At 38.3% G+C, this 26,309-nt stretch overlaps 1 protein-coding gene and 2 non-coding genes across 3 annotated transcripts in view; 1 reads left to right on the top strand and 2 right to left on the bottom strand.

The window, feature by feature from the left end:
- LOC113527142 (growth arrest-specific protein 7) overlaps positions 1–26,309 on the top strand; it is a 40,113-nt gene that overhangs the window by 6,748 nt on the left and 7,056 nt on the right. Inside the window, exons 2-9 of the mRNA XM_026914686.3 lie at positions 2,746–2,866; positions 7,282–7,359; positions 10,971–11,056; positions 12,800–12,850; positions 20,106–20,198; positions 21,287–21,402; positions 22,414–22,488; positions 25,679–25,757. Coding sequence (XP_026770487.1) covers positions 2,746–2,866; positions 7,282–7,359; positions 10,971–11,056; positions 12,800–12,850; positions 20,106–20,198; positions 21,287–21,402; positions 22,414–22,488; positions 25,679–25,757 — 699 coding nt within the window. The remainder of the gene's footprint in view (positions 1–2,745; positions 2,867–7,281; positions 7,360–10,970; positions 11,057–12,799; positions 12,851–20,105; positions 20,199–21,286; positions 21,403–22,413; positions 22,489–25,678; positions 25,758–26,309) is intronic.
- Positions 16,095–16,176, bottom strand: trnal-aag (transfer RNA leucine (anticodon AAG)). The gene has a single exon. It is a non-coding gene; the product is annotated as a tRNA-Leu (tRNA).
- trnaa-ugc (transfer RNA alanine (anticodon UGC)) lies at positions 16,271–16,342 on the bottom strand. Its single transcript has one exon. It is a non-coding gene; the product is annotated as a tRNA-Ala (tRNA).

The following is a 26,309-nucleotide window of genomic DNA, read 5'->3' as shown; positions in this document are numbered from 1 at the left end:
AAAGGTAAAGATTATTTCGTGCCTCATCTATGTGTTAAGGTATTTAAAGCATTCTTTCCTCGACAGGTTATTGCTGACTTTCCCAGCAGGATAGCAGTGGAATGCAAGGAAAGCTTTGAAATATATTTTTTCCAGCCTTGAGTGTGGGAACCATGTGTCCTTTTCAGTAGATAAATAGTATTTATCAGAATTGGCATGTCCATTCTGTATTTCTGTATTCTGTATTTTCACAGGAAACAGGCTCAAAGAGGATGAGACATTATGTGACATAAAGTTATTTGTGTCTCTGTCTCTCCTTCCCTTAACAAATGTCTGACATGTCAAAACTATCCTGGAAGGTCCAAAAAAAGATTTAGATTTGGATCGGGATCAGTTGTAGGAGGATAAGCTTGCAATGATGGGTGCCTAAATGACTAACGCTGTTCACGCATGTGAGGACTTTAATGTTTAATGGCTGTTTTCGTAACACTCTGTGGTGCACAACATCTGTGCAGAGGCAAATCTGAAATCTATGGCATGGGCAATCAAACAGCAGTAAGAGCTGTACGTTAGCCTTCTGGGGTTCTGCATTACATAATGCTGTTGAATTGACTTTTACACCATGTGTTTGATTATTAGTGTAGTTTATGAGTGTGATTTTGTGTCTACTTTTATTACTTTGCATTTATTTATTTATTTATTTATTTGATGTTTTTTTCCAAAATGGTGCCAAATCAGTGTTGGCAATTTAGTGACATTATCACTAGATTTGGCAAATTTTAGACCCCTTTGGTGACTTTTTTCAAAAAGGAGCCTAGCATAAAAGTTTTGAGCAGATGTTAGCGACACACCTGCTCTTGATATGGCTCTCCAGCTCACGTCACAGCTGCTGGGTTCGGTCTACTCACTACCGGTGTGTAAAGCCTGACCAAGTTGCGCTTGCATGAACTTATAGTCCCATTCACTGATCACCATTGTTCACAACAACTAATCACTGATCACTATTGTTCACAGCTAATCCCTGATCACCTTTGTTCACAACAACTAATCCCTGATTACTATTGTTCACAACAACTAATCCCTGATCACTATTGTTCACAGCTAATCCCTGATCACCTTTGTTCACAACAACTAATCCCTGATTACTATTGTTCACAACAACTAATCCCTGATCACACTTGTTCACAACAACTAATCACTGATCACTATTGTTCACGACTGATCCCTGATCACCACGGTTCACAAAAACTAATCCCTGATTACTATTGTTCACAACAACTAATCAAAACTACAAAGTGAGTCCCATTCATACCATTTTAAACATTTTAAACTCTCAACTTGGCAATATTTACAAGTGATATAAGTGACATATTCCATCTATAACTGTTTTCCTTTATGTGTATTATAGTATTTTGTAATTACCTAAATAGTCAGTTTGTAGTTTCATGACCAAAGACTTATTTTTTCTATAAGAAATAATGTATTATATTATATTCTGCTAAAACTCTATTCTATTCTAAGTGTCTTCAGAAAATCTTCCTTATTCATGTAACATCATTTGATATGCAAATGAATCATGATGATGATTCAGCAAATATGGAAATTAGTCTATGATGTAATCTGGTGACTTCCTGCAACATTTGAGCATGCATTAGCTACTTTCCCCTTTTTTTAATAGTTTCATGCATCACATTTTCATATGTCTTTACATTTTGCACCCCATTGTTCACATCTGCATGAAATTAAATAATAAATGGGGAGGTTCCCACTTTACAGAAGACTAATAGAGATGGTCTAAGCCAGTAACTTTTACTAATGATTTATCAGAAGGATGTGGAGGCTTAGATCACAGCCAACAGTTTTGAGTCAATAGTTTTTCCACTAGAACATTCTTCTTTACTAGGACTGCTGAACTTTCTCACTTGTATGCAGTTGTTCACAAGGAAGGGGAACTGGCTTGGTTTTAAAACATAAAGGATTTTCCAATTTGGTTTTGAGACCACTGAAGACATTTTGATTTAGTAATAAGGTAAAATAATATTTCAGGAGCCGTTCTTTATGCTGAATTTTCACTGGATAACAGGATAGCCTTGTGTAGGCCTACATTTCTCCTTATGGATGCTATATATGTAATTTAGTGTGGTGTTTTGCATTGGAGAGCATTCCTCCTACATTTCCAGCATTCCTGACTGGGGAAAATTATGGATGGGAAAACCTCTATGAGCTAAGCTTTAGAAAAACATTGGTAAATGCCACAGCTGAAATGCAGTGAGGTTTCACAGAAGCCAAATCCAGACAACAGATAACGGCAGTGAGGAAATTCCAGACTTCATGAATTATTGTCTGTGATTGAGCTTCTTAAGTAACATTCTAGTGACATTGTTATAGTTTTGTAAAGCTGGGTGTTGAGTCCATTACGGAAAAAAAAAATTATTACATCATCTATTTAAAGGTAATACACAGGTTTATTCAACTGATATTTTTGGGTCAATAATACAGTATTATGAAGTAGTTCAGTTTTATTTTAGCTGTTTCAGAATGTCTAGTGAAATTAAAATACATCAGAATGTAATTTGCTCATCATTTGCTTAATGTGATGCCATTTGAAGAATGATGATGAAGATATTAGTCTTTTATAACTGATAAAATGAAAACAGTTTACAGTAGTGGATTCTTAGAACCTGCTGTATTATCAGGTGATGGAGTGATTAAATGTTTTCTGCCTAACATGTCTCTATAATAATGTTCTCTGACTTGTTCATCCAGAAATCTGCCTCCTTGAGCGTGTTGCCTGGTGAGGAGCCTTGCCAAAGCCCATTGCCCAAAGACTGGAAGTGTTACATGTCACCACAGGGAAGGAAGTACTACGTCAACACTGTAAGCAATGGTGAGCCCATCTGAATGTATTTGCCCACAATCACAAATCCTATAGTTCAGACCATCCAGTTTGAAATTTACCACAAGGGGAAACATTTTTGGGAGGTGTGAGAATATGGGAGAGTGGGAGAATATCATCAGAACATACACAGAAACTCCATATAGACAGTTACCCAAGCTCAGGATCAAACCGGGGACCCTGGTGCTGTGAGTCGAAAACGCTATCCATGCCGCCTTTTACAGCACATTCATTTATTAATCAGATTTCATAGTTTAAGGTCAAGCCGAAGTCATAATTAACAACGGGCCTGCTTATATTGTCAATGCCCAAGTATTGCTGTGCAGTTTGATTGTGTGAGGCTGGTACAGGGCGGTGTCATTAGATCAGAGGCTCGTTCAAGATATCTCCTATTGTCTCCACACATTGCATTGAAACAATCAGCATTGTGTCTGTTTCTCAGTGAATTGTCGTCCTCTTTCTCCACCCACACGGCATCCATCTGTGCATTCTCAAGATGACTAAATGAGGAATTGGGCTAAGAGCTACGTCCTCTTTCTCCACCCAAAAGGCATCCATCCCTGTATTCTCCAGATGACTAAATGAGGAATTGGGCTAAGAACAGAATTAGTCGGGCTATAATTTTCATTATTGACTGTCCCTATTCACAGTTTTACTGTATATTTATTTCTGAGTCATTCTAGCCTCTAAAGTGAAATCCTGAATACATGTAGCTGAAACTGAGTATTAGTAAAAAAAAAAGCTGAGTAATACTAGTCCATGAATAACTTCCTAGCATTTTAGTCACATGATTTTTCTAATGAGGTTGCCATTTTTTTGTGACCGAAATTCTGGCTTTGCTGCACACTACAAATGTAACTGGAAGTGAAAGGTAGCAAAAACTACTCACCTTACTTTGGAAGAGAATAAATAGTACTTGTACTACAATGTATCATATATCATAGCATATATACTGTATATGATAAACATGCCTCATATACTGTACATGCCTCAAAGCATTTAAAAGCACAGAAAACTACTATCTCTTCATGCCTTAGCTAGTGTTAGCAAGCATTGCTAATAGCAAAGGTTAGTGTTAGTAATGCTTGCTGCTAAGATAAACTTCTCAGGTGTCCCTAAACGTAGCTAGCTAGCTAACACATCTACGAGGCAGCATGACAGGGAGCATCTGCTGCTAGCTACATTATGCAACAACTGGGAAGTTTATCTCAAAATGGCGGTAATTATACAACGTGACGTTACTTGAAATGCTTTACAAACTATCAGAATCTGTGAAAGAGTAAAAATAATTCAGTAAGACTTTGGTAACTATACAGAAGTTGAACTTATGCAGCTACCATTATTGATGTTAACAGTTTATGAGGATTTAGCGAATGGATGTTATGAGTCATCTCATACATCAGTAGCTCTTAATTTAAGAATATTAAGGATTTTGGTTGCTAGTGCTTTGACCTGACATCAGTTTCACTGGCCCTGACAGCTAAAAACAGCCTGTACACTACCTTCAGTTTTAAGGCAATGGAGGCAGCTGGTCCCTATAAAGCTAATTCCACGGTGCTCACTAAACTCGTTAATGTGTAAACAAGAAATCATATGAACGCCAACCAGTCATTCACATAAATCCCCCACTGACTAATGTACTGGAACGTACCTATTGTAAATCGCCTACATTTCTAATCTGTTTAGTCTGTGCTCCATCACCATTTGAAGACATGACCGTTATGAGGATTGCATTTGAGGAAACACATTCAGTGAACAGTGAAGAAAACCATTACGGGTCATTCCACAATAAACCGAGCTTGAGTTTGCAGGCTCAGGCTTTTAATATGGTTTTTGAGGGTCTCATGTCAGATAGGCTCAGATTTAGTAGTGCTGTGTTGTTTGGTTTACATGGTGACATGATGAGTAGAGTGTGAATGTGTGTGTGTGTGTGTGTTTGGGGGGGGGGGTTTCCTTCCTGTTCTGTGTAGCAGCTTTCTCGTTCAGAGCTCTGGTGGTTATACCCATCATCCCATAATAAAACTCTTACTGGGCAAGTGTCATTGTGCCCAGAAAGAAAAGTCCATTGATCAAAAACGCATGAGCCAGAACAGAGACTTCCAAATCAATGAAACTGAAGTGGCTGAGGAGACCATGAATATTATATAGTGCTGATCCATTATTGTTGTATACTGACAAGATCTACAATTGCTCTTCTGTTGTTTACCCTTTTTTAAGGCTAAGGCTTAGACTTTTTCCTGAGGAATATTTTTTTTAACCTGAGTATAAGTACTAGTACGTTTTTCAACACCTATATTCGTCAGTACTGATACCAATACTAATAATTAATGAGGAACCTACATAGTATTCAGGAATCAGGGGCATTCTTTATAACATTAGCTAGCTGATTTTAAATGAAGTGTAATAGCTAGCTACATAGCGCTTCTACACAGCTGTAAAGTTTGTTTCATTGTTTTCAATGTGTTGGGATCCCTCGTTGTCAAGAACTGATAGTTCTGATTGTCAAGAAGAAGACTGGATTCTCAAGAATAATATATGGTGTAAGAGCTGTTATTTTCCCTCACCTAGCACTATGCCAGTATTGCATGTGCTGCTAGCAATGAAGTCCTCCTGCTGAATTTTAAGCTTAAAATGTTTTATCATGTTAATTGTATTGTAGGAAGATGCTGTAGTTCCTCTCCTTGATATCTTCACAGAGCATGGTTTGCAGTCTGCTTTGGTTTTATAGCCATTGTCATTTCACTTCATCTGGTCATTGTATGCAACAACACACACTAGGCTCACATTGTGTGGTATTGGATGCATTTTTTATGAATATGAGTATGAGTAAATGAGCAAGATATTGATTGGATACACAATACCATTATTAGTATGAATGCATCCCTACTTTTCTTTTTATTTTTTTATCTGTCCTTTAGTCTTTGGGTTGTTGATTAGAAAAGGTTTTAAAGTCCATTTGAGAAAAGCTTGTGATTTTGGACCTTAACAATAAAACTTGACTTGACTTATGAATTACATACCTGAATTTAAATGTTTCTTCTAGTGTATAAATACACATGAATAAGTAGGTTGCTATTTGAACCCCGTAGACATTACCAAATGCCACAGTAAATGACACATTTTTGGAAATATCATATGGTGAAATTGCTTATGATCAACGAATAATGAAGGCTATGCCTTTGGGTAAATTGTCAGGCAGGAACAGCAGGCACCACAGCCGAAGCTGTTACAGATGGCGATAAATAAAAGATGGACTTCATAACTAGACATAACTAGGGCAATATTTACAGCTTATCTTCATTATAGACCAGAAGTATGTAATATCCTCCCTGTTGTTGTAGAAAATCACTCAAAAAGAGATCAGAGGACATCAAGTTGGAATCTCGGCCCTGCTGTCTTGTTGCAGGACGTTTGTTTGAACGAGATCATTTGATTTATGTTTAGCGCAGATGCTTGTTGCTTGGTAACCAGTTCAGAGTCACCGATTATTAAATGATCCGCATGCGTTTTTTTTTTTAGTCTTTCATTACATTTCCAAAGACACTGACTGATTCTGCATAGACTTTCGTCTTTTCTATGCTTCGATTTTATGATGATGAATACCCACAGTATCTAAAGTGGCCCATTGATATTCGAGTCAGATGGAGGAAAGTGACGGGAGGAACGATTTAGGATTGGTTGTGCATTAGCAAACAGAATAAACCTAATCAGAACGGCATCGTTGACATGCTAATTAGAGTTACATAACATTATTGACGTTTATGAGAAGGAAACATGTCTTCTCTACATTAGCAGTCTGCAGGCAATTACATTATCATCACCAGTTTAGCTGATGCCTTTCATAATATCGATTGCCTCATTACGGACGAACTCAAAGAAGCGGAGAGGAAAAGTCGTATGATGAATGCCCTCTGATGACATAGTAAATCATTTCTGAAAGATCTTGGGCTCACACTGCCAAATCTCTTCTCCATGCATGCCATTCGTGCTAAACTGATGACTTGGGCTTTGCTTTCTTCATTGGCAAGCACTGAAAGAGACGCATGTCAAAGCTTTGCACAAAGCCACGTAGATAACATTATCAGTCCTGTTTCACTTCGGCTTTTAATTTATTCTAGTGTTCACTCTACTGCATCAGTTTGTGTACTGGAGATATCTGAGCCACTGTTAACTAGCACAACCATGGTCAGATTTATTTTGCAAGCCAATCCTTAATACATGCCACTCAATTCAGTATTCATCACAATTCAGTCAGTTCAAGCTGTGCAAACCACTTTAAAAGGGTCTAGATTATCCAGATTGTTTTTGCTACAATGAACTAGTGTAACATTCAGGTCCATCACAGCACTCTTCTTAGTTGATGTAATTTGCTGGAAACGTTCTACCATTCTCTCATTCTGTTGCAGAGACTACATGGGAAAGGCCTTCCAGTGTTCCTGGGACACCCAGAACATTATCGCGACATAAGAACTCCTTACCAACGGGTGAGTCTGCTTTCCTTACAAAACACCTAGGGTTTTCATGTTTTAGATGTTGGTTCCCACATTTGCTAGCAGGACAATTAGTCTAATTTATTACTTAGAAGAAGCTGCATTTTGGTCAGCTTTAAATTCACAAAGATTGATTCTGACACTGAATGCTCTGAAGGCAAATCTGCAGTGTATGAAAATGCTAGAATGTTGTGGCCCAGAGTATTTATATTTTTACTTTGCACAGGAACCCCTGATCATACATTTCCTGTGGTAAAATTTTAGCTGTGGTTTGAACCTTAGCAACTTGTTCAGTAGCAGGTGATCCCCTTGCAGTCAAGATCACGACACTGACGTTATGGATTGCCCTGTAATCAGCTGAAAACCAGCTTTAAGAGAACGACAATAATAAAAAATAAACATTACACACAATGACTAAAGTGTTCCATTCAAATAATAGTACTACTCATACAAATAATAATTGACATAACGATCTTATGTCAAACTATTTTCCCTTAAACACATATGTGGCAAAATTAGTGATGCTAAAGAGTAATTTAAATAAGTTCTGTAAAATTCGTCACCACTGAGGAAATTAAAGATATTTGCTGACCTGCAAAAATAAGATATTGGATATAATTAAGAACCTTCAGGACCATTGAAATGTTTTAAAAGTCTAGAATAGTTGAAAGCCTAAAACCTGGTTGCCTCCACCAGGAGGTTATGTCTCTACCATAAATGTATGTTTCAATAAGATAATGACCTCAAACATGCATCCAAAGCAACATAATAAACACAAAATCAATGTTTTGTAATGTTTCTGGATTTAAACCATATTAAAAACACATGTTGTGAATTGTACAAGAAAGTTTATGGAGGAGTGGCCAAAATTCCCTCCACAAGTGTCTCCAAAGTATCTTGGCTCAAGGCTCAGGGATGTTATTCACTCCAGAGGAAGCTACTCCAAAAAAAAATGAAAGCTTAAAACTAGTGTTTTGCAGAAAAATTGCACTACTTAAGAAAACTTTTGTTTGAAATGTTTGAAAACTATGGTGTTAAAATAGTGCCACCATATATTTAAAGTTTACAGTATCATTGCATGTTTTATTTATTGTATATATTCAGTTTTGCTCATTTTCATGAAGGCTGCCAACAATTCTGGAGTTGATTGTATTTATATATTTTCATGAATAAATGCATGATTTCTATGATAGTAGGGGTGTAATATGTGGTGTAGTGCATTGTATTAACCTTCTTTCCCTCTCATTCTTATTATTCGACAACCTCCCACACACTCATCCACACTGTGAGTCCCTGAAGATGCCCGAGGTTTGATTAACACTCTCGATTTTAAACTTGTGCATTGCTGACTTTAAGGCAGCCTTCTGTGGTCTACCAATACCATAAATAGAGCCAGCACAGTGATGTGATCTTTGTCACTCTGGGGTGTGTGATTAAGCTGAACCTATAAATGCAATAGTTAAAGATTCCCCTGCCATTTTAATAGCCTTCATGGGAGACACATTTTGCACTCATTTCACACTGCAATTTTAGCCACATGTAGACTTGCACTGTTCTTGCTCAAATTCACATCTTGTACTTTATTAGGAACACCATACTAATTCTTTGTAGGATACATCCCCCTCCCCCTGCCCCCCTTGCTCCCAGAGCAACCTTAATTCTTAGCAGCAATTCTTCCCACCATCGCACGATGTTGGAAACATTCCTTTCTGGTCCATGTTAACATGATTGCATCACATAATTATTGCATATTTATCAGCTGCGCATTTGTGTTTAGAACTTCACATTCTACCACATCCCAAAGGTGCTCTGGATTCAGATCTGGTGACTGGGGAGGCCACTGAAGTACATTGAGCTCATTGTCATGTTTATGGAACCAGTTTGAGATGACTTTTGCTTTGTGGCATGGTGTATTATCATGCTGGAAGTAGCCATTATAAGATGGGTAAATTGTGGCCATAAAGGGATAGTCAGCAACAATACTCAGCATTCAAATGAGGCTCGATTGGTAGTAAGGGGCCCAATGTATGCCAAGAAAACATTCCCCACACTATTACACCACCACCAGCCTGAACTGTCGACACAAGGCAGGTTGGGCCCATGGATTCATGCTGTTGATGACAAAGTCTGACCTTACCATCTGTGTGCTTCTGCAGAAATTAAGATTCATCAGACCAGGTGACTCTTATCCAATCTTTGACTATCCAGTTTAGGTGAGCCTGTACCCAGTATAGCCTGTTCTTGGCTGATAGGAGTGAAACCTGATGTGTCTTCTGCTGTTGTAGCCCAACCACCTCAAGGATTAACATGTTCTGCATTCTGAGATGCTTTTCTGCTCACCACAGTTGTAAAGAGTGGTTCTTTGAGTTACTGTAGCCTTCCTATCAACTCTAACCAGTCTTGCCATTCTCTTCTGACCTGTCTCATCAACAAAGCATTTCCACCTATAGACCAGCCACTCCCTCGATTTTTTTTTTGTTTCTTGCACCATTCTGTGTAAACTCTAGAGACTGTCGTGAGTGAAAATCTCAGGAGCTCAGCAGTTTCTGAAATACTCAAACCAGCCCGTCTGGCTCGAACAACGTGCCACAGTCAAAGTCACTGTGATCACATTTTCCCCCCATTCTGATGTTCGATGTGAACATTAACTGAAGCTCTCTACCTGTATCTGCATGGTGATGTTGATGATGATGATGATGCTGCTGATTGGATAATGAATGACATGAATGAGCATGTCTACAGGTGTTCCTAATAAAGTGGCCAGTGAGTGTATTCTTAGCAGAGAAGTACAGGGGAAAAAAACTTCCTTTCCTTTAGTGGAGAGATAATAGAATTTACAAGCAATTAAAAATGTTGCAACTGCTGTGCAGAAACTAATGCAATTGTGACACAGCCCTGAGAGATCAGTGTCACTCGATATAAATGGAGGAAGGAAACTGTAAATGTGTTCAGGATGAGGACATCACATAAGGATGTGTCTTATTAGAGGCTTCAGCACTTGTGAGAACGTATTGTTGTCTTTATTGACTCACATGTGTGAGCATGAGGAGCACCACACACTTGCAAGGGAGTGCTTGTCAGGCACTTTGAGTCACGTGTTGAAATGTGATCAAAAGATTAAAGTTGGCTATTCTTTGCCGAATTGCCACTGTGTATACCATGTCCTCTGGTGTTTTTGAAGATTAAATAAGGCCCCTGAGAGGGTGACATTTGCGCCTACCCACCTTCTGTTATAATAGAATAGAATGGTGTGTTTTCAAGCACAATCACAACATGTGCTTTTCTTTCAGCCCTAAAAATACTGGCAAGGAAGTTGAAATTGAACTCAGCACAGGAAGGTACCATGAAAATATTGAGGAAATAAAAATACCACAGAAAGAGTGCTTCTCAAAACACTTTTGGCATGTCTGTTTTGGAGTTGTCATGCCTTCAGTAATGAATGTACACATGCATTTTGTGCATTTCCTTAGCAACACTATCCACAAATCTCAATCACCCAAGACATGACCTTTTTCTGAAGTCAGGAGCAACCTGATGATATGAATAGCTCATTTCTTATTTCTGAGCTTGTCAAGCTCACTTTCTTCCACTGTGTCTCTTTCCAGTGAATGGATTTCATGGCAACAGTGGCCCATTGCATCAGACAGAGCAGTCACATGTACCAACACAGAAGGCCAACACAGATCAACAGGTAGGACTGATCTGCAAGATATCTGCTTCCTTATTTAACTTCATAACACCATCCGTCTCTGCTTTAGCTGAAACTTACGAAAGTGGTCTTTCTTCAGTCCTCAGAAGTATTATGAAATTGTTTCCACACCCTCACACAGCAAAAAAAAATAGACTACCTATGAGGCAGACATTGAGAGCACTAAAGAAATCAGTACCTAAACCTCTGGTTTATATGCAGATTATTATAGAACAGGATGACTTGCCTAGCCTTTCCTCCCACTCAGTCTTTGTTTAGCATTAGAATAACATCCATGCGAAACCTGGTAATAATGTAATGTTTCTTGCATCATAATTGCACACTTAGTACAGTGTAGATCATGAGCATTGAGAAATAGGAGTGCTTTTGTATCATAGTCTTATTGCGGTCCACATGAATTCACTATAGGTATATAAAGGAGGTTAAAATGTTCAGCATGAAGGAGCATCCAAGATCCTCTGTAAGTAGCTCCAATCTAGTCAGGAAGAGAATTAGCCCCAATCCCATTTCTACCCCTTAGCCCTTTCCCTTTCCCCTTCCCCTTTTCCCTGGCTGAATTCTAGCCAGAAGCCAAAAAAAAAAAGAGTCAAAAAAGTTTTGCCCAAAATTGGATTTTTCTGCCTATAATATAATTTTTCTTATGTGTTCTTATAATATGTTCTTATGAACATATTTGGCCAAAATGATGTGGAGATTTGTATTTACATTTTATGCTTGTTTAGAGCTAGGCTTCTTGCAAGGATCACATTGTGTAAGGAGCCATTTTAGAACATGTTGTCTGCCTAAAGATGAAACCTTTTGAGCTAAGTGTGATTTTCTCAGACAGTGAATGTCACAATTTTTCACATAAGCCTAATCAATTCAGTTTGTAATCAGATACCAGCTGTCTGTAATGCTCCTATGCCATAGTTGAAATAAAATGTAATTTTGTCTCACTTTTTGGGGGGTGACCAGACTTTAAAATGCTATAACTTTACTTGTGGTTGAAAAAGATGCAAAAAGGACTCATATTTCAGTTCACAAATGTCTAGCTTTCATACCTATATATAGTAGAAATTATAAAAATTTCTCCATGTTTCCTGAATGATGATTATCATCTAAATCTTACCTAAAATGTACCTGTGGTACTTTATGCATTAACAGAAGCCAAGATCGAAATCTGGTTTGAGCCAGCATATTCAGCTGAAAGAATGTGTCATTATTAGAACAATAGTAAATGAGCCAAACTCAAAACAATTAGTGTAAAAAAGTTTTTCAGATTTAATATTACAACTAGTTAATAGAATTACTTACAATTTAATTGCTTTGATGTATGGATGTAATGCTTGATGCGGACTATATCTGTAGGTCAGTATGAGCTTTGGGTGTGGTCTGTATGTGTGAGGACAGCTGCCTTACCATCTGCTACTTATAGAAATCACAAAGAAATTCACCATGCAAAGGGTTTTCCCAGGCCACCAAACATCTTTGAAGAGGTGCCAATAGATTTGAAAAACAGTGTTTTGCATAAACTTTGGACTACTTGGGAATTTTAATGTTTGAATGAATATGACAGCTTTGTGACAGTTCATCATAGAAAACCCCCATAACAGCCCCTCTTCGTGGTCACCATGGCAATAATAATAGCAACAACAAAGCACATGAGGTAAAACACAAGACTTTAAAGCACAATTTGAATTCCTCTTATGGAGGGAAGTTGAAGATGCATAATGTTTCCTTCCCCAGAGCCCTGTGTCCACATCTCCAAGGAGGACGGAGCACAAGACCTCAGTCACGGTGAGTATTGCGAACAAAAGCAGCAGTAGCTGGATATCTACAGCACACTCCCATAACACCCTTCACAGTACAGAGATAAGCAGCAGCTGCCAAACCAGGACAGAAATCATGCTGAGCAAGTCCATCTGGTGGTTTAGATGCAGTCTCACTTTCTTCAACGTCATAACTTGGTTTTTCTTCAGGATGTCAGTTTTTATAATCCTATGATAGTCGTATCAGATTCTGGCATACAGTGTTAGTGCAGAAACAAATATCTGTTCTTGTGCTATAGATCTGTCATATGGTTGGAAAAAAAGAAAGTTTGAATAGATTGCGTATGAATGGACCGGTGAGCTTGGAATGAGCTCTGTGAGGAATAATCAGGGCTGACTTTCAACCCAAAGTAAAGGCGAGCCACAGGATATCAGGGGTAACGGGGCAGTATATCTTTGTTTTCCATAGGTACAAGGACAGCACTGTTGATTTAAAGCATTTATATGGAATGAACCCACTGGGTGTGCTTTCACTGCTAATTTTTACAGGGTCATTCAGGTTAGTGGAGCTGGTTAATTAAATGGGGTAAAATGGGGTTTAAATTCTTTTCATAGATTAGTTATGTATCTGTGTTATTCTTCATTCATTCATTCGTTTTCCCTATACTTTTCGAAGTGGCAACAAGGTGATTGGGTCAGTCTATTTCCAGCCACAGATTCCAGCTCTTCATGGAGAATCCCCAGACATTCCCAATCTCTCCAGCTCTTATTGGGTCTACCCTGGGGTCTCAGTCCAATGGGACATGCCTGATACAGCTCTACCAGGAGTCACTCTTGTAAGATGCCCAAACCACCTCATCTCTTAGTTAAGAGGAGCAGCAGTTATAATATCGCTGCTGCTGAGGATGGCCCCATACGGACAGCCTAAAGTGACATGAGTTTAAAGTGGATGGTACCACTAAGAAACCATGAAGATGGTTGTGGTTTCTTCAACATGTCATGTCAGGGAGTTTTTCCCTTCCATCGTCGCCTCTGGCTTGCTCATTAGGGACATATTCATGAATGTAAAATTTATAGCCTGGATTTATATGTTTCTGCAAAGCTGCTTTGTGAGAATGTCCATTGTTAAAAGCGCTATACAAATACAATTGAATTGAATTGAATTAGTATGAGGTCTACCCTATCACGAAGAGTAAACTCATCAACCCAGTGGAGGAACCTCATTTCCACCACCTGTACTCATAACCTTATTCTTTCAGTCAGTATTCAACCATAGTTGATGATATGGATACAGACTGACTTCTGTTATTGGTGTGCTATAATCCATCCAGCATTGTTTTGTTAGCCTTTCTAGGTAGTGCTAGTGTAGTAATTTTATATTTTGCACTTGTCTCACTTTGTCGTGTTTGTGCTATCATGACAACAACGCTGTCAAAATATAGCTATCAAAATAATATTTTATGTTAGTTATGTAGGAATGACAATAAAACCCACTTGAGTTGATTTATATTGTGCAGTTTAACTCCTGACAATGAAAGGCCTGTGACAAAATTTTGACTACTAAATAATTGTCTTAATGAAAGTCTTAAGTAATTATTCTGGTCTTTGCTGTTAATTTTACAACAAATTAAAAGTGTAATAATGCACAGATATCTTACAAAGAACTGCCACAAACAATAACAACAATATAAGGCTTATTACTAAAATATACACATTAGTTACTGAAGAATAAACAGTATAGTATAGCATATGATAAAGCTATCTGTATAATTCTCTAAACTAAACTAAATATCACTGTGTCACAAAATGAAATGCAGTTTTACAAATGATTCGTAGGTCAAAGCCTTTGATTTTAGTATATCGATGAATTCACTGAGATTAGACTTTGTGTTGGCGGATGCATTTTGCTTGACTAACAGTTCAAACTGTTAGCTAACAGTTCAATTTTATAATCATGTTTCCATATAAATAGATCAGAATCAACTCAAATAATTACGATCCGCTCAAATTTCTTGATTATGTAATAATTGGGACAGGCCTCAACAGGGATGTTATGTCATTGAAATATTAGCTAATATTCTCTCTAAAGTTCACTTTAGCAATAAACTAATATACAAGTAAAAGATCAGTGAAAGGCTTCATGTCATCTGATTGTTTAACTGCGTGTTTCTCTGAACAGCTGAGTTTTTTTAAAGTGCAATAATAAAAAAGGAACTGATTCCATGTGAGGAGGTGCCATAAAGCTTCTCAGATGTCACACGTTAGAGAGCTCAAAAAGCATAGGACTCAAGTAAGCAAAATGTGAACCAGAGGGAAATGAGAAATCGGTTTCCTTTCAAAAAGCCAGCATGATTCTGCTCATGAAACCTGTAGAGTTGAGAATGAACCAACATCATGGACTGACGACTTTGTCATTTATAAGTGTTCAGCCCACAGTAGGATCAGATGAGAACAATTTGAAACCATTTGGAATGTGTTCAAGAAGTTTATTTGACAAGAGTTTCAGCTGATTCTGAGATTTTTAGGTAAAAACTTGCTGAAATGCATCTCTGGGTTGGGTTAAAGTACTGTGTTAAAGTGCAAAAGCTGCCTAAACTTTCTCCGTAGACTCTAACTTTTACACTTTAGGGTTGGTTCTGCAGCTAATTTGGTCTCATACGTCAGTCTGAGTCAGTGCCACAGGATTGTGTGACTCAGTGTCATGATTTAATGCAGAGGCTTTTTTACTCTGAGTCTGTAAGTCCTTACAAAGTTTGGCATTTTAACATTAAGTGTATGAAATTGTCTCAAACGCAAATTTACATGGTCTTAGACTTTTGTGTTGTAGGCTGTTTTTCTGTGGTTAATTCTGTCTTGAAATCACTCGCATGAGATAATGGAAGTGTTAAACTGAGACTAATGTTAGCTACCTGCTGTTGAGGTAGCCTAAACAGAGAAAAGTGGCTCTGTTCTCACATGGTGTGTGTATCAGCTTTGAAACACACTGCATGCTATGAAATATAACAGAACAAGCAGCCTTTATTTGCCACAGTGAAATGCTTTTCCTCACACATTGTAGCTTGTAAGGAGTCAGAGCACAGGATCAGGCATGATACAGCACCCCTGGAGCAGAGAAAGTTAAGGGCAGTGCCAGGGCTTGAACCCACAAACCTTCTGATCAGTAACCCAGCACATTAACCATTGAGCCACCACTACCCTGGGCTTGAGTAGAGTTGAGTAGAGACTGAAGCCTTAATTCATGACCTTAAAACACACAGCCATAAAGTCACGCTTGGCAGCGGTGGGATTCGAACCCACGCCCCCGAAGAGACTGGAGCCTTAATCCAGCGCCTTAGACCGCTCGGCCACGCTACCTTCTGTTGGTAGGTGAAAGAACTGCCTCACCACTAGCAGCAGAGACTGCTGGGACCTGGCTTAAACTGGTTTTCAATACTATAAAGACAGCCTGTGGAGATGCTGGGGCTTGAACCCAGGACCTCATACATGCAAAGCATGCGCTCTACCACTGAGCTACATCCCCTATGTTTGAGTCATTGCTGGTGTGACTTCTGGTATGATGTTGCAGCGCTGCAATTTTTTTCTGCTAGACTGAGAAGTGGCACTGAAAAAGTTATCAGTTTCACTTGAGGATACCTGCAGACACCATGGTTTCAATCATTTCTTTTTGTATGTACTGACTGGCAGATGTAAGAGGGTTGTGACAGGCATGTACTGAGTGTGTGATCCTCTTGTTCAAGGTTGAGCAGACGGAGGACTAGATAAGCAGCTTGTCATGTTGTTTTGGAGAGCTCTGAGAGCCATCGTTGCTAGTTTATTCACTCTCTTCTCAGCAAAGTTGCTTGGGAGTTAATGTGAAGACAGATAAAGCTCCTATTGTGAGGCCACAGATCCCTGGGCCTAAGTCATCAGAGTGCCTAGTGTGGAATGTTGGGAGGATTAGACAGACATTACAGAATGCCTCTGTGCTCCTGGGGTAGTTCATGTTGCCTTTCAAGACTGTATATTTATTTTTATGACTTAAACAAAGATCAGATCACATTTTAGGAGCCACTCATGCATTCGAGTAATTCCACAGGGCTCAGTGACTTTTACTCAAAAGTTTTTGAAAGAGTGAGCAAGAGTTTTATGAAAAGTTTGAGACACACTACAAGTGTTATGATGTGCTCAACATGCCGCACATAAACCAAGGTTTTAATGACATATGGATTTTCCCAGACATCGTTGCACAATTCTTATTTATTACTAATTGTCATAGTGGAGGTTAACAGTCATGGTTGAATTCACAAATGTGATAAGTGTACTCAAGGCCTACCCAAGAATTTAATAGAATATTCCAAAGAATTTCCAAGAAGCTTATTGCTTCAAAAAATGCAAAAAAACAAACAAACAAACAAAAAAAATGCCTTTTTATAAGTGGGATAAAAATGCAAGCTAAATGAACTCTTAGTCCCTGATTTACTAAGAGCACAAATAATGTGGCTAATTTGCATGTGCATGGGGATAAATTGCACATGCAAAAAGTGAGCATATTGCAGAAGATTAACAAAAAGTAATTGTGTGAATTGCATCACACGCAAAGTAGAGGGAGGAAATAGTATATAAATAAGGTTTTGTGTGTTTTATTTGTTCTTGAGAGTTCCTGTGAATCCTGGAAGAGTAAAAGAAAAGTAAAACTTGACATAATTACCAGTGTGTTGCCATTTTAAGGTGGTGAGATGTGACAGGAAATATGAAATAGTGTCTATTTAAATGTTGGCTTCAGAGGTACGAACATACAAAAATATGCATGGGGAGAACATGTGAAACTCTACAAGACAGTAGCCTGAAATGAAGATTAATCCGAGGACCCTGGAGCTGTGAGGCAGCAACACTACACTATGCAGCGAATATCTAATATGAAAGCATCTAACCACAGAAATTCAACTTTTTAAGAACCTTTCTGATCATTTTCACCAAATCATGCATACTCTTGATAAACTTTTATCATTAAATCATACTGAGTGGTATAATTTTGGCATCACCTAGCAGAAACAGACTTCCACAAATATAATACCTGCTCTTCAGTCATATGGATTTGCACAGACAAATACAGTCCGTGCCTCTCAGGCTTATTAAATCGCAATTTATATGCTAAATTAACATATTTGCATTGACACCACCCTGTATTTTGCACTATATTCAGTGTGCATCCCGCACTGAATATTCAATAAGGCAAACACAAAATTCGACAACACATGCTATTTTGGCTGATGTGAAAGACGAAACATCTTGCACGTTTTTTTGTGGGTGTTATCATGTTTGCACGTTTTTACACATTCAAACCTTTAGTAAATCGGGACCTTAGACTAAAGAGGTATAAGTTAATCTCTGAGAAAAATTTGCAGATTGTAAATTTGTAAGCAGTCTAGACATCGCCAGATGCCTTGCAGATGTTTTTGCTCTGTTTAGCGCTCTGCTGCGACGGGGAGCTGCGAGCTGCCGTTAGACAGGCAGTGAGAAACACATCTGTTATTAGTCAGTCTTGCTGTCACAACGCTGTGCTGTGTTCAACCTGAGAACAGAATTCATTGTCATACAATGCGGAATAAACAAAACAAATTTAGCCTTTGAGGCAGACCACGGGCACTGCAAAGCCTGTATGAAGAAGGTGTTGATTAATGACACTCATTCGCTGTGTGCTGCTGATTTATGTAGAACTTATGAAGATCATTAGATAACATTCACATGTAGAAAGAAATGGACCTGGAGCTCTGCTCATAGCACTAAATGTTGTTAATCGCACAGCCAAGCAGCAGCTGTGTGGAGCTGCAGTGATTACTAGCTGCATTTCCACACTGTATGTTTTCACATTTTGTTTTTGAAAGGAACAGCAGATTTAAAGGACGAATGCTCTTTGTGTATCTCTTGTGGTATAGTGCAGGGTGGCCATGTGACTGTAGCGTGGGTGCGGCTCAATATACAATGCCCACATAGAGACGATTGGTGACCGTGACTGTTAGCAAATCTCACAGATGCCATATGGGTCAACATTCATGTGATTTCTTGCTTTCTCCTCTTTCTAGTCTCCCAGCAGCCTTCTAAACAGCACATAGCTAGCTCACATACACACTTTCCCTAGAGCTACTACTACTCACTTATATTTAGAGGACAGAAAACACTCAGGGGAAAAACAGAGATTGGATATGCGGTTGTTTGATAGTATGTAGCTGTTCTTTAGGTTCAGAATACAAGCGAACCCTGGCACATGGAACAACAACATGTTTTCAACCACAGCTGGAAAATCAAACATTGTGGGCAGTGTCATTGTTTGCAGTGGTGGGATTGAAATGAAACACCATAGTCCTGTTATATCACAGTTGCTTTGGTTTGATGTTTAACCTGATAAAACATGATGGGGCATGGTGTTGTTGGAAACGATCCACGCCATGGTGTGTGATATCGCTCGGATTGTTTTCCTGTAACCGCACATCATCATGTGTTTATTCCTCTTTTGCTACAGTGATGTGGCAGTGATTATTAACTTTAATTTATTAAACAATGACACACTGAGCTTTTCTTAACCATTTATAGTTAAATTTAATGTTATGGAACATCTGTGATAACATCCTTATCACTTAGATAGTTCCTAAGCAGTTATAAGCAGCAGTTCCCTCACCTATCTTTCTTTTTTCTCTCTGTTGTAGTTAATAAGACAAAGAAACTCAGCTTGTCATACTACTGAGAAAGCAGAAAGTGCATAATCCTATGTCTTGAAGACTTTCCCATGGCAGACAACTTATTGACCGTTACAACACGCGGACACTGGACACTCCTTCCATAAATATTAAATAAATGTCTGCTTACAGAAATCTTCACTATATCACTGATTATACGTTTTTCATTGTTAAATAACAACAATTTTCAGTCCGTTTATTATTAGTCTTAGATTATCCACCAAATGAGCTGTTACTATAGAAACACTAACATGTACAATTGAGCACATTAATATAGATCTATCATATTAATTACCAGTCAAAGCTGCTGTTATTGAAAATTAATCCAGTCCTTCAGATTTGAGTGTTCTACAGTGTTGTGGTTTAAACTGCAACATGCTGAGAACCATAATCTGAGAACATAATCTCTCAACATGCTGACATGCTGAGAACATAATCTCTCAATGATGATGATAATAATAATAATAATAATAATAATAATAAGCTTTTGTTATGTACAGCAAATATTACACAGCACTGCCTTTACTTATCTTTTCTAACATGATGTGATTATTTGATTCTGTTTCTCAGCAAATCAACGGTGTGACGTTCCCCCTCCCGTTACACTCCTCCGAACAGCAACTGCTCAAACCAGGCGAGTGGAGCTACTGCGATTATTTTTGGGTAAGGGAACAGCATAGAAAAGAATTCAGAGTTGTATCGTCTTGATGTTTTTCTGCACATACATACAAGAAAACATAATAATACAAGTTTGTCCATCGGTGTGATAAAAGATGCTTGACCCATGCCATAGTGCATTAAGTCGTCCATGGCTAGTTGTGTGTCTTTTTTATTAAACTTTATTTTTTTGTGTCAACCTGGGCAATAACAAAAGAAAAGGATTATGTGAAAAACTAGAAACATACACATGCCATTCTCTAATTTATAATTCTAATGTCTAACCTCAGAAAATCAACTCACATTATTAGCATAAACTACTGCAATTGTTTAAATAAAGGCTGTACAGATTGTTCGAGTAAAGAATAACACATGACAGACCGTGCAGTTAATATCATAACACTAAGTGGATTATTTTCATATAACCTCACTTTCAGGCGTGTGCTATTGCACTTATACCACGGCAATTTGCTAACAATTACAGTGTTTAATTTGTTACTGAATGACACTGCACATTTTAAGTTTATAGTTTAGATTAAATGTAATTATCACTTATATCCACGATAAACAGTAGTTCCCTCACCAGCATCTACTTTTCTCTTTCTCTATCACTTAATCAAATCTCTCTCTCTCTCTCTCTCAAAAAAAAATGTCACCAGATCAATTTTACAACAATTTTGCATTTTAATTTGTTAAACAAAAACACATTTTTAAATCTTTTTATTATTAGTCTTAGATTATGGGAAGTATTCACCATACAAGTCCCTGTACAGAAACGGTTACTATAGAAACAAAAACTGTTTGCATGCATAACTTTCGAATGCTTGCACCACTGCACCTTATCCTTGCCATGGTTTCACTATGTTCTTTAGGCTCCTTCGACATGCCACTGTTTTAAGGATTCAAGAGATAAAAGCGTGTTAATATTTAGGTCACTGCACACAGAGTCTCTGTAGAGTCCTACTTCAAGAAACTGTGAAGAAAGTTCCAAGCAGGACAAAACATTGTTTCCGTCACAGTGCTCCTGTTGATTTTATTTGACAGTGTGGTTCTCAGCATGTTTACCAGCGCTCATGTTTTGTCTCCTGTTGTAGTCAGACAGAAAGGACCCACAGGGGAATGCCAGCATCACAGGCTTTGAGGTCTTACTGCAGAAGCAGTTGAAGGGGAAACAGATGCAGAAGGAGATGGCTGACTTTATGAGAGAGAGGTAGATCAAATCTCACAACACCGGTTCAGTCTATGTATCCTGTATTACCACTATTTCATAAATAGACTGTTTTATAGGAATAAGTGAACGCCTCATAAAGAATTATGACCAAATTCCATGTTGTTTTGTCAAACAACTATGTGATACCTTAAAGACGTTTCAGTTGGCTAGTATAACTCAGCAGGATTCTCTGTAAGACCATGGTTGTGTAACACTTTTATAGTTCTTCTCTTTTGTTGCCATGAAAACCACAACAGTAACAAGCGCCATATCAAGTTTCCTCTATTTTGTTAATGACATATATTCAAGTTCTGCAAACTCTCTGCTATGGAAAACAAGTCGTTTTTTGCCTTTCAAAAATGGGAAACCTCGCTGCTGAGTGGACAGAGTTATGCAATTCAGTTTAATACAACTCATGCTAGCTGTCTTTTGTATTCTTTTCTGATAGCTGATCTATGATCTATTCTGATAGCTGATCTATGATCTATTCAGTCCCAGCTCCTCGTCAGCATATTCGGATTTTAGTCTAGAAATTCTTTCATGTCGTCAATAGTGGTTTTTTTTTTCGTCATGTAGCTTGCAGTAGCATGTAGCGTGAATAACGTATTTATACGTTACGTTTATAAGAAGAATAAAATGTTTTACACAGTAGAGTCAGCAATACTCACTCAGTTCTTTAACAGCCAGGCTAAATGAACTTCTTTAATTTCTATAAACCTTTTCTGTTGCCCTGTGTACTGCACAAGCCAGCAGCTGACAGAAATGATCTGGGAAAGATCTGCTCTTAGGAGGAATGTGATGTAAGGGGTCAACCATAGTACCACTTTCCCATTTTTCTCAAAGGGGGAATGAGGGGGGTCAGCTAGAGGACAAGCAGAGCAGGAAATGACCTCGTCATGAGAATTTCTAGACACAGATGTGCTTAAACCTCCATAGCTAAAATCAGACCCATGGTGACTATATTACAGTTTTGTTACATGCTAAAAAAATGCTTTTCTTTTGCTCCTTCAGGATCAGGATTGAAGAAGAGTACGCCAAGAATCTCTTGAAACTCTCTCAGATCCCTCTAGCAGCTCAGGAGGAAGGGTAAGTGTTCATCTGTAGCAGGTTTAGTAGGTAAAGTGATGAGGGGTTTCCCCTCATGGTGGTTAAAACACACAAAGTGACACAGAAAAACCTTGACTGGGTGTGATGTAACACCTTCACTCAGTGTGGAACTCTTATAAATGGACCAATACCCAATGGTCTAGTGTGCCTTCATAGCGCCTTCACTTCAGCCAGTCTTATAGAGACTGTGTTCAACACCAAAAACAACTCTTAGAAATTTCAGTCATGGTATTTTCCTGCACATATCCTGGATACATAATACTCAAGATTCCTGAGTGTATGATTATAGTTTTCACTTTGTCCACACATTACAAATTACATCCTACGCTATAAAGTGCACATTGCTTACATTCCAGAAATACATCTGAGCTGTACTCTGTGTGAGTTTTGCAATGTGGCATCTGTTGTTGTGCTAGAGAATCCATTAATTTGCTGGATGAAACATGAAATATGGAAAGCCTATGAATTACATGTACCTGCAGAGGTGCCAACATCTAGAGTTTAGTCATAAAGAAACGTGAATAAAATTCACACAGCGGAAAAGCCAGTTCACTAATAGGGAAATTACATAAGAAAGGATGAGGAAGAGCCTCTGTCTTGTGAGACAAGAGAAACCAAGAAGGCAGAACTGTGATCTCTTGTCCGTGTCTGCTTGGTTAAAAAAAAAAAAAAAAAGGAGACTGCTAGTGAAGTAGTGGTTTCAGTATACTTTTGCCTAACTGTTTTCTTACTGTCATTTGGTGCATACTTGAAAAAAAAAAAAACATTAGCTGCCTTGTATATTGATATAAGCTAGAGATTTTGTTGTAAAATCCCGGGTTTTTTTTCTCTCTCTGATGATTTTCTTGTTAGTAATGTTGTCACAATACTTTACTGGAATTTTTGCTCATTCCTTTTGACAGAACTGGTGTAACTCAGTCAGAGCCACTCTTTTTCAGTCCAGTCCAGAAATTTTCTCTCAGATGTAGGTCAGGGATTTGTGGTGGCCATTCCAATACTTCCACCTTGTTGACTTTAAGGCATTTTGTTATAACTTTTGAGGTGTGCTTAGTGATTATAGTCCTGCTGGAAGATCCACTGGCCCTTAAAAAGGCATGGCCGTTAAATACAGCCAAAGGTGCACTCCCAATTAACTCTTAATTATGACAGTTGGCCAATCAGGAGCTTTTAAAAGTCATTACATCAATTTCTGGAATCTTCCGGACTGTTTAACCCTTTCTTGCAGAACACTGGAGTTCCATTCTGCCAGCGGAAAGGAAATCGACTTATCGGACATTTTCAGTCAATATAAACAAATGAATTATTTTATCGCGTCAAGTATGTTATAAGATTAGTCAGGACAGTGTTGGATTTCTGTGTGTAGAGTATCATGACTCTGTGTGTTTAAATGCTGGTGAGCAGGGTGAAGGGAAAGGGGAGGGGTGTGAGCCCCCTACTGGGCAAACAATTTACACCTCTCCACAATAACATCGGCACAAAGATAAAACGTACAGAACAGCTAAAGTTTTTTTTTTAAGTAAAACACCATATACAACTGCCACAATATATTTATAACATTTAAACCTAGTACATTAGGTAAAAAAAAAAGCATTTATGAAAAGCTGCAAATTCTTAAAGTGCTGAGTGTCTACTTTCATATAAGCCATTAATCACTACTTTGGAATGTGACATCACAAATAAATTCAATGCTGAGCACAGGAACCCCAAAACTGGTGGAAATTCCTTTTTTTTTTGGCTTCTGGTAAAATTAATTAAAGAGGCTTGGTGTATGTAAAATTTTGACCCACTGAAATTCTAATAAAGTGAATCAAAACTGAAATAAATCTGTCTCTAATTGATTGATTGATGTCCAATTAGATGTTCTAATTGACCTGTCAAAAGAAATGTATGGTAACATCAAATGAGTTGTGAAAAACTGAGATTGGATATCATTAGCTTAGGTATCTGTATCTTATCTAATTGTGTCCATCTGTGTGCCCCTCAAAATCAGTGTGTCCCTGCAGTACTGAAAATCATAAACATTTCCTCCAGCTCTTCTGTCATTACCACAAAGCTGTCACTCTGCACAACTGCAGATTTCTGAGTCGCCATGCCAGTTCTGATAAAGAGGGCTAATTGTTTCATACAGAGCACAGATCATGCAGCAGAGGTCCACCCACCCTCTCCTGCAGACAGGCGCCACAATGCTCGCATTATTCTGCCTCTCAGGCTAGATTTTGTTGTGACTTGTGATGGCCATTGTTTCACTGGCCGGCTCCTGCAGCCACGTTCGCAAACTCGTTTTTCCTGAATTTACCATTTGTGCAGTTTTCATTGTAGATGGCATTGTTGCTGAAGTGCAGGCCGTGACCTTTTGATACCCTGCTGACCAATCACGTGCTGCCTTTGAAATAGAGGGCATGAACATTTACATGCACAGCTAAGAAGTGTACATTCACTAATTTAGTTTTTTAGACAGACGTTTTTTTGTCACTTTTGCCTTAATCATATATGACTGTAAGTAGGAGAAGGGAGTTGATAGATAATCTTTCAATTTTGATCTTGGCTGTTCTCTTTGTTTTGCTTGCTTTGTGCCAGGATGAATAGGAAAGGAATGTGTTGGAAAAGTAAAGTCCACACGTCTCCCATTTAGAACCATTTGAATCAGCACACTGACCACACTGCTTTCACTCGTGACTTGGGATTCCTATTGGCTCAGGCTAACAGGTTATTGAGAAAAAAATCTAGTAAATGCCTGAAATGAGGCAATCAGCACTTCCCACACACATTCACCTTATTGTACTGCTTGACACTTTAATTGATGAACTATGGAAAATATTCCACTTGATATGACTCTTTTTATTGCGTATATTTTAAATGCAACTTGCTGCTGTGCTAGTTTTGCAGTGTTCATTTCTTCAGTGTTTGGCCTGGTCATTGTCAAACATACTGTTCTGCATAGACATTAAAGATAGTTTATGTTGTTACTAAAATGGCAGCTGTGTCACAGCTGCAATTATGTTCCTTTGCCTTAGCTTCAGGCCTTTAGCCATGGCTACAGTACTATCTATCCATAAAGTGTTTGATGGAGACGAAAGTACTGAACTTTTGTCCAGAGTCCCTTATGTCCTGAATGTCCAAGGCCAATATCACTGTCTCAAACTCACGCCAGTTCCTCATATATCTCCAGCACACTGGGAGAGGCCTGGGCCCAGCTGAAGAAAAGCCTGGCAGATGAAGCCGAAGTGCATCTCAAGTTCTCCTCTAAGGTAATACAAATTGTAATGAAATTGAATTTTGTCTAGTGATTTACAAAAGTATATCCAAGCTGACAGTTCTGCATTTTAATTTCAAAGCAATGAATCCTCAAATGTCAGATCAAACATCAAAAACAACCCATGCCAAAATACCATTCACACCAATATGCTTATATGAAATTGCCATTTCATATGAAATGAAATGGCAATATGAAATGCTTAATTTCATATTATGTATAAACTCATTCTGTTTATCTCCGTAAATGACATGTTTACTGAATATAAACCCATTTGGCTTTTTCTGCTCTCACTATGACACACTTGTGTGAAAGTTTATGTTAAGTGAGGATGGGATCTGGTGTACAGCTGTTTGGAGGAGAGTTATGTACATTGGTCGATAAGGGAGTGTGTGCATTCATGAACTGGCTTCCCAAGGTCCACACTAGAGGTGTGTGTGGGACTGTTTTTAGAATTTCACTCCCATGCCTTTCTCATAGGAATCTGTGATTTCTGACTGATCCCGCCTGCTCCAGCAGAAAGTTTGCCCAATCCCAATCAGTCTTG

Source organism: Pangasianodon hypophthalmus, chromosome 12 (genome assembly GCF_027358585.1).
Source record: "Pangasianodon hypophthalmus isolate fPanHyp1 chromosome 12, fPanHyp1.pri, whole genome shotgun sequence".
NCBI classification, from domain to species: Eukaryota; Metazoa; Chordata; class Actinopteri; order Siluriformes; family Pangasiidae; genus Pangasianodon; species Pangasianodon hypophthalmus.
The sequence above is the reverse complement of the archived record's forward strand: the minus strand, read 5'-3'. Positions and strand labels throughout refer to the sequence as shown.